At 34.9% G+C, this 9089-nt stretch overlaps 1 protein-coding gene across 1 annotated transcript; it reads left to right on the forward strand.

Moving 5' to 3' along the window:
* The first annotated feature begins 4562 nt into the window (after positions 1-4562).
* On the forward strand, positions 4563-8835 carry LOC146747249 (uncharacterized). The gene is made up of 6 exons (XM_085498366.1): positions 4563-4614; positions 5551-5665; positions 6001-6068; positions 7391-7465; positions 8310-8483; positions 8776-8835. Exons 1-6 carry the CDS (start codon positions 4612-4614, stop codon positions 8833-8835), a joined length of 495 nt encoding a protein of 164 aa, XP_085354492.1. The 5' UTR covers positions 4563-4611.
* The last annotated feature ends 254 nt before the right edge of the window (positions 8836-9089 follow it).

Genomic DNA, 9089 nt, shown 5'->3' on the forward strand with positions numbered 1-9089 from the left:
TACTGCTTCTAGATCTGTGCCCACGAGACTCCAGCTTGTCTCCTATACAATTTGACTGCGCACATCCAGAAAGTAGATGTAGCTGTGATTGGTGGAATACTAATGAGTTGAGTGTCAATCAAACGCCCACGCTATCTTTAGTAAACAAAGTCACGTGACACGCGCCATTTTAGTTTTGATTAGTTCATCGGAGTGTCGGTGCTCGCCATCCATAAATCAAATCAAAATGATTTCTAAGGAAATTGTCGCGTCAGCAGTGGACAGTGTATGTATTTCTTCGGTGTACTGATGCACGAATGCACCGTGACACCGTGTTTCTCGGGTGTCGACATCGCTGAAAATGCCGCCGGCGCAATTTTTCACCCAACTCGCGATTCTGTTTTGCAACATTTTATCAATATTCCCTTTGACAAAATCGCCGACAAAAGCACCGCTTTGCTGATCTTTTGTTCTATAATTCTTAATGCAAACACCGACCCTAGTAGTAATTAGTAACGTGGCCTAGTACATATGAACGGTCGTCATTGCAAATCGAACATCCTTTTGAAATTTGGACGTCGGGCAGGCGATTTCAAGGCACCGCACTTAAATATTAGCAACATATTTTTCTGAGCGGTTGTTTATTCTCTTTCAAACGAGACATAAATGTGACGACATAGTCGATCCCTTATCCACCGCTAAGAATGCCGCAATGTTTCGTTCGTTTTGCAACATGCCACAAATCGTCGAAAAAAAGACCACTTCGACGGAAGCTTGCGTAATAAGGGGGTTAAAACAAGAAAACAAATGCCATGTTTAATACATATCGACCTGTTTTACTTGCGAAAGATAACGGAACATGAACTCGTTTCGTGCGACTTCGGAACCCGAAGGAACACACCAACAACGTTGAATTTACCCGCTATCTTCCAAATATGGTATATTAATTTATTCAGTTGTTTATTTAGAGTGACGTCCGCGGTCAAATGCGATTGGCTATCAATGTCAGTGCAAAGGTCATATGAATATTAAAATTAAGTGGGCGGAAGGAAAATTGTATAGGAGACAAGCTGGAGTCTCGTGTGGCGATAGCGATAACACCAGGACGAATGGTCTGGTGTAACAATCCATTGGCTTTATTCAGATGTGGATGCATCCGATATGGGGAAATTTGGGAGTTTTTGTGGCCCACCTTTTACAGGCACATTTTTGGCCTGGGGCAGATTCCTTTGTTTTGTTTTTTGTGGGTTTTTGTGAGAAAAGAGTCAAATTTTATTATAAGTGGTGTACCACGGAGTGTGTTATAATTCAACTGCCATGTTTTCTGAACTTAAATGTGAGGGGCTTGGGTCATTGCAAAAAAAGGAAAAAAGTGTTTAAGTGGGTTAATAATCAAGGCTCTAGTATTGGTTTCTTTTACAAGAAACGCATAGCAGTACAGATGTGGTTAAATTTTGGAGTAAGCAGTGTAGGGGAAAGATGTTTTTTAGCCATGGTGTTTCCAACAGTAAGGGGGTGTTGACTATCTTTCGAAACATCGACTATGAGGTTATAAATACAATATGTGACCCAGGTGGCAGGTATTTAATTCATGATGTTATGCTATATGGAAAACATTTTCTTTTGGTTAATTCATAAGCCCCAAATGAATAAAAACTGTACATCAATTTTCTGAAGAATTTCCTCACTGAGATCAGGGGGAGCATGTCAGACCCAGATATTCAAATTGTGGGGGGGGGGGGGATCACAACATTGTATTGGACATGGTTAAAGATAGGAAAGGTTTTAACCCCCAGAGATGGGTTCGTGTTTCGGAAATGTTTCATGGCTATGGTATGGAGAATTATACATCCGGATAAAAGTAGCTTTACATGGAAACGCTTTAACCCTGTATTGATCCAAAGTAGACTAGACTATTTTCTGGTAAGCCAGTCACTTATTAGTGATGTTGTTTAAACAGAAATTGTTCCCTGTGTGCTGTCTGGTCATTCGGCGGTCGTCATTAGATTGAAATATGACGAAACTGTACGTGGTCCTTTATATTGGAAATTGAATACTAACTTATTGAGAGACACTGATTATATTGAATTTAGTCAAATAAAACAATCATTACAACAGAAATACGACGAAATGGCAGAGGAGCAGATTGTTAGAGCTAGGGCCAACTGGCATGAGTTAGGCGAGAAAAATACTAAGTATTTTTGCAACTAGAAAAAATGAACGCTAGGAGATCTCAAATAAACAAACTTACTAGAACGGATGGGTCAGAGGCGAGGTCCCAGAGGGAAATTAATAATGAAATTAAAATGTATTATGAAAATTTGTATGCCTCAAAACTTGACAAAAATGAAAGAGCGGGGAGAGAAAATGCTTACTTTTTTGATAATCCAGACATTCCAAAACTCACTGAAGATCAGGCAAACATTTGTGAAGGCCTCATCTCTGTCGAGGAAGCCTGGGAGGTGATTAAAACTTTTGTACCAAAAAAAACCCGGGTAATGACGGTCTGCCAGCAGATTTTTATAAACAATTTTGACCATTGGTTAAAACACTTATGGTGATGGCTCTAAATACATCCTTTGAGAAAAGCAGGCTATCCACGTCTCAACGACAAGCTGTAATAATATTGCTGGAGAAAAAAGGACGGGATAATAGCAAGATCCAAAATCGGGGCCTATATCACTTCTCAATTCAAATTATAATATTGGTACAAAATGTATAGCTAAAAGATTAGAAAAAGTCCTTCCACAGTTAATACATATAACCCAATCGGCTTTTGTCAAAAATCGATTTATAGATAAAAGTATTTTACTCTGACATCTTCAGTTGTGTTATGAACAAAGGCGAGGAGTTAGGCAGAGGGATCCAATTTCTCCCATGTTGTTCATTTTGGGGTTGGAGATATTTCTGTGCTCACTGCGGTCCAGTCAGGACATTGAAGGGGTTGAGGTTCCGAGTTTTGGTTCTTTAAAAGTGCAGCGTTTGCAGACGATCTGACATGTTTCCTAAGTGATCTTCCTTCATGTAGAAAACTGTTTGGATTGGAAACAAAACCAAATGTAAAGAGAAAACCCTTGCGGTAAAATGGCCAAATATGATTCAAATTGTTGGTGTTTACTTTTCAAATGACAGAAATATGGCAACAGATATGAATGTCACAATCCCCATAGAGAAACTAAAAGTATCTTTACACTTCTGGTAAATGAGAGACCTAACACTGCTTCGGAGAATCTAAATTATAATAGATACCTGAAAGAAATAAACAAAATGTTATTTGCATTTCTTTGGAAAGGAAAAGATAAGGTGGCCAGGAAAACAATGATAGGGGGAGATTTGTGTAGGTGGCCTAAAAGTACCGGATATTTTTGCAATAGTGAAGGCTCAACGAATAGATTGGCTACGTCGTCTGTTTGACAACGATATAGTCCACCCTTAAAATGGATATTGCAGAAGAAACTATCTCGAGTTGGGGGAATAGCAACTCTAAGGAGTAATTTTAATATTAATGTTCTTCCAATTACTGTGAGGGGTTTCTTTCGTAGTATGTTAGAGTCGTGGCTAGCAGTCACAGCTCCGCAAGATGGTGAAAAACATCCCCTAAATCAAAGTATTTGGAACAACAAACATATTTTACAAGGAGGCAGAAGTATATTTTTGGGAGATTTCAGGGAGGCTGATTTCCACTATGTTGGAAATCGTTTTGATAATAAGGGCCAACTTCTTCAATGGGGTGAAGTGGAAAAAAGAGGAATACCTCGCAAGAGGTTTTTGGATTGGTTTGGAATTGTGGACTACGGCAACCGAGGTGGCTCACAAATTAGAATTTTATAAAATAATTTTTACAATTCATTTACATTTTGAAAATTCATTTTTTTTTATATAATTCATTTTTAATAACCATTTTCGGTTCTGAAATCGGTTTTAAAAACCCATTTTTGTTACTGAGATCTGATTTTATTTTTAAAAGTAATTATTTAAACTCATTTTTGTTTTTAAAATCATTTTCATTTTTAAAATCCGATTTTATTTTTAAAATCCGATTTCATTTTTAAAATCCGATTTCATTTTTAAAATCCATTTTTGTTTTCAAAATTCATTTTCATTTTTAAAATCCGATTTCATTTTTAAAATCCATTTTTGTTTTCAAAATTCATTTTTAAAATCCATTTTTGTTTTTAAAATTCATTTTCAAAATTCATTTTCATTTTTAAAATCCGATTTCATTTTTAAAATCATTTTTGTTTTAAAAATTCGTTTTCATTTTCAAAATTCATTTTCATTTATAAAATCCGATTTCATTTTTAAAATCCATTTTTGTTTTTCTTGACCTTTGAACTCTAGGTATATATGTATTTTTCACTTTGAAGCAAAATTTCTATCATAATTTGCTGAAAAGTCACTGTTATTTCCTGCCTATCGCATTAACTTTAACATAATAATTGTTTTTAATGACATTCTCATTTCGATACGATATTCGATTTGTGTTTTCAATATCATTTAAACTTTCAATTTCAAAATCCATTTTCATTTTCACTTTTTGACCTGTGACCTCGCCCTCTGACCTCATACCACGTGATCAGATTTCGTTACTCGGCATTGATCCTGGCACTGATTTCCGTCATTGAAGTTTTTATGGTAAGGCTACTTTGCGTCACTTTTCTCCAGTCTAGAACTTATTTAGCCGTTGTTTCGCGGTGTTTCGGGGTTCATAGAGGGTTCTTGGCTTAATCTGTCTGCTTACAACGTGCCTGCAGCGTCGAGTGCATTTGTGGTCCGGCCAGTACACCGACGGCGCTGCCTTGTACACCCTACTCGGTACCACGCAGCAGAACCACGGCTATAACTTGTTCGAATCATAATTATATCTCTCATTTTAACTCCATTGACCAACTAACATGGCTGACCGCGCTCGAGGAAATGGACAATTGTGCTCTGAATGTATGAATGTATGTTGTCGTATGTAGTTACCGTCAAATTATTTTCATCAACTCGATCTGGGTTCAGTGTCTTTACATAGCCCAAACGCAGCTGTTATACTTTATGTCACCGTTATTAAAGTTCGTTAGGACATGTTCATTTTTTGGAGGAGTGTGTGTGGTGGTATATACGGTGGAGATTTACCTTCATCCATTTGTCTCAAAAATTGCTATTACAACTTCAGTGCAATTAATTTTCCACAAATGTTTGTTTTTATATGTGAAGTGCAAAAATGAGCAAGAGAGCAAGAAACGAGGTATGTGACAACATTTAATTTTTAATCGCACATGTAGTAATAGTCTACCCATGTTCACTGACGTCTGCAATCTGCCATATTTTAATTGGCAGAACCTGATTAGTTCCTGATAGAGACGATCACGTGTTACGTGGCTATATTTAAAATATTGTTTTATTTTGTAGTTATAATGCACCAATAATAGAAGTAGTATACAGAGTAATTGTCTGCACTAACATGTATTAATTATTTGCTGATATTGTTGATCTTGTAAAGTGTATTAATTCTAACTTTAATATAATTACAATAAAAAACCCTTGAACTACAAATTGTAATCCCTCTAACGGTGTTTCCCACAGGGACCCAAGTTCAAATCCTACCTTAGGCTGAACTTCAAAGGGTGGACCCCTACCCAGAGAGATGGCCACACAGCCCTGTCATGTAGTCCCACTTCTGTGGCAAAATGCACTACCGGTATGTGTCGGCACTAGCACTTGCGATTTGCACATACAAAAAAAAAATGTCAGGGGAGACATTCAATTTCCCGAACTATCGTCTGGCACCAAAATATATTAAAAAAAAAGAAAGATATGCATTCTACTTTGTAATACATGCAATACTATATGGCAGGATCACAGCTCAGACTGGTTAGGGAAAGCTATATTCTGTGATCCGAAATAAGAAAATTTAGTATTTGATAACATATTTTAATAATCAGCTTCAAGATGTAAAAATCAGGGTCACTGGTGCCTCCTCTTGGCTTTCACTGTTTCAGTGCATAAGTATTAATACTATTTTTTTTCATGTAGATACTTGGGATAAAATAAGGGAGAAGCAGCGAAAGCTGAGAAAAGAAAAGACTACTAAATGTCCTCAGGCAAGTAGTATTAATTTTCTCCTATAATTCTCAAAGAATTTTGATGTACCTAGTATTGTTCAAGCTTTTTTACTGATAGTTTGCTGATCGTCTGTAGCACTCTAGTATAATGTATGAATGGTATAAATACCGGTACAGTGAAGGATGGTGTGTGATTTGTGAGTGTTAATATATCCTTTGGTAAAAAATATTATGGTTAATTTTGTAAGAAGTTTACCTCTTATGATAGCTGTATAATGGATGAAGGAAATAAAGTATTAGGTAGTACTCTTGTTCTGACAGTAACAAGTTTAAACTCTTTTGTGATCATGGATTATGATTAAATAGAATTTAGTGGAATTGTCATCATCATATCTGTTGTAAATTGTTTGTGGTTACAATAATCCCAGTGGATCATTCAAACGAATGTGTCTTTGAACAGGGAGTTTCACACTTACCTGGTAGTTTCCTACAATAATCTATCAAGTCATCTTGGGTAATGTTGAACATTTTTTTTGGTGTTTTTTGACTCATTTTTGTGAAGCACACAATGGGAGTCTTTGCAGTTAGTATTCTGTGTGTGTGTGTGTGTGTGTGTGTGGGTGTGTGGGTGTGTGTGTGTGTGTGTGTGTGTATGTGTGTGTGTGTGTGTCTGTCTGTCTGTCTGTCTGTAATAGCACCAGTTGCATGTCCTTATCTGCAACAGTTTGCAGATAAGAACATGCAACTGGTGCTATTTTGTTGTCTTTCAAGATATATGACCAAAATATCAGGTCATCATACATGGTCATTATTCCATTAGATATTTACACCATAGCTACTTGGAAACCACTGATATCATTGCTTAAATATAATATTTGCATTTCATGCCTTCATTACTTTCAGCACACACAAGTCCTTTCTAAGCTTTCTTTAATTTGTATTATCTTTCCCAGAATGGAGAGCTATACATGTAGGTATTGAAATTGCTTTGTTATTGTCTTTGTCTTTGGCATAGGCACTTGGTTGTTACCAAGATGAGGCAAATAATTTTAATTTGATTTTTCTCATACTTAAATGTGTCATAGATTATACATTATAAATCAATTTGTGTGCATAATATATAATTACTTCAAGATCTTGCTGAAAATGTTTCCTGTAATCGCCATTAAGCTACGGTATTGACAAAAATTCTGTTTGGAATATCAAGATTTTGTTATATTTTTGGCAAATAAACTTTAAATATGGTGTTTTAAGTTGTTTTAGTAACATCCATATTCTTAAAAGTTTCAAAATTGATATATAAAATAATGTGAAAAATGCACAAAGCATTTGTTAGTGTTTTTGCTACATTTTCATTGCAGTTGCTGACAGTGACTAAACTTGTTTTTATGCCAGAGAAAAAAAAATACAAAAAAAGCGACACTTTAAAGCAGTTGGTAAGATATTTGTATTCTATTGCTCTATATATAATTTGTGGTTGTTTATTGACGTCAATAATTCACAAATAATTGCAGCAGTTACAGTTACTATCTTACATAGAACAAGTAATACTTAGTTAGATTAGTTAGAGATTTAGTCAGTATTTTGACGATGCTCAAAATACAGGAGAAGGGAATAATCTCACCATAGTTCAAGCTGCTTATATAAGTGTTGGTATTTTGATAAATTTGTTTTTTTTAGTGCTAGGTTCAAAAAAGTGATCTGTATTGCATTAAGAGCATCTATTTATCATCATTTCTAATACTTGCCTGGGCTTGCTGCAATTTTGTTCCTAAAAAACACTGAAAATAGTAACTTGAACTTGTCGCTAAACATTTCTCAAGCATGCCTGGGCGAACAAAGTCAAACTTGGTATGAACATCGCATATGTTGGGTTATATTTTTAATTTTCAAACATGCTTTGTTTTGATGAACTATGAAAATGTTGTTCATTTTTGTTTTATTTGAAATAATTTTAATTTTTTAATAATTTTAACATATCAATACCGACCTTGTCTATCTACATCTTTAATCGTGTCACACAGTTACTAAATTGTGGACAGGGACTATGCCATTGACAATAACTTGTTTGCACTGTAATTTCAGGGAATTCTAATCTAGTTGAAAATAGTTATTTTCACTAAAATTAGATAATGTAGATTCACATCAGATACCCTGCAAATTTATTTATTGTATAAAATGCTAATACCAAACACCATATGAATGTGTTTATAGTTAATGTGAATATGTTTAAGGTTTACACTGGTATACATGTTATTCTGATGCAAGTCTCTTTTATAGGTGGAATTCAACAAACCTGTGACAATAAATAATGTAATGTTAGCATGCTTGACTTTCTTCAAAGTCCCAAGTTCCAGGAAAAATGACTGTAAATTGCTTGGAGGGCCAAATGGTCCTGAATATAAGGAAGATTCTCATATAAGGAATAAAACAACATTTTGCTTCTACTGTCCAGTAAGTGTATTTCTGATATTAAAACAAATCCTTAGTTAACCAAAATAACTACCTGTTGGATTATTTTGCTATTTGATGTATTAGGCCTGTACCAGAATTACACTCAGTAGCTAATTAAATTATTTGTGCAAATGAATTTGCCTTGTTAATTAAAACATTTTTTGTGTATAATATATTTGAAACACATGCGCTCATTTCCTGATAAAAGCTTTCAAAGATATCAAAATTACTGGTGGGGAAAAAAAGTCACCAGGCAATATGTAATATTTGCTAAATCCTTTTAAATTTACAGGATTTTGAGGATGAAGATGGTGATGCTGATAGTGATGCTCTATCTAGTGAACCAAAGTAGGTTGTTCTCATTAGTGCTAAACTCTTTCTGATTAGTTTTTAAAACACAGTAAAACCAAAATAATTTCATGTATAGACTTGTTCTACTGTTTTTGTCTGTTTTTTTACTGTTTTTGTCCCATCATTTATATAAATAATCCGAAATGGCTGACTAATCTAATTCAGATACAAATTGTGATATGATGCAAATGCTGCATCTTTCAATGACTGTTTTTAACAACCATATGTTTATTTTCATGATGGCAAATTAACTTA

This window comes from Saccoglossus kowalevskii, chromosome 4 (genome assembly GCF_978046115.1).
Source record: "Saccoglossus kowalevskii chromosome 4, keSacKowa6.1, whole genome shotgun sequence".
In the NCBI taxonomy this organism is placed as follows: Eukaryota; Metazoa; Hemichordata; class Enteropneusta; family Harrimaniidae; genus Saccoglossus; species Saccoglossus kowalevskii.

What these genes read in the sequence shown, in the direction of transcription:
- LOC146747249 (XM_085498366.1), top strand. An exon ending in GCGACACTTTAAAGCAGTTG is followed by an intron (nt 7,466 to 8,309) that starts GTAAGATATTTG and finishes TCTCTTTTATAG; the next exon opens with GTGGAATTCAACAAACCTGT. An exon ending in CATTTTGCTTCTACTGTCCA is followed by an intron (nt 8,484 to 8,775) that starts GTAAGTGTATTT and finishes TTAAATTTACAG; the next exon opens with GATTTTGAGGATGAAGATGG.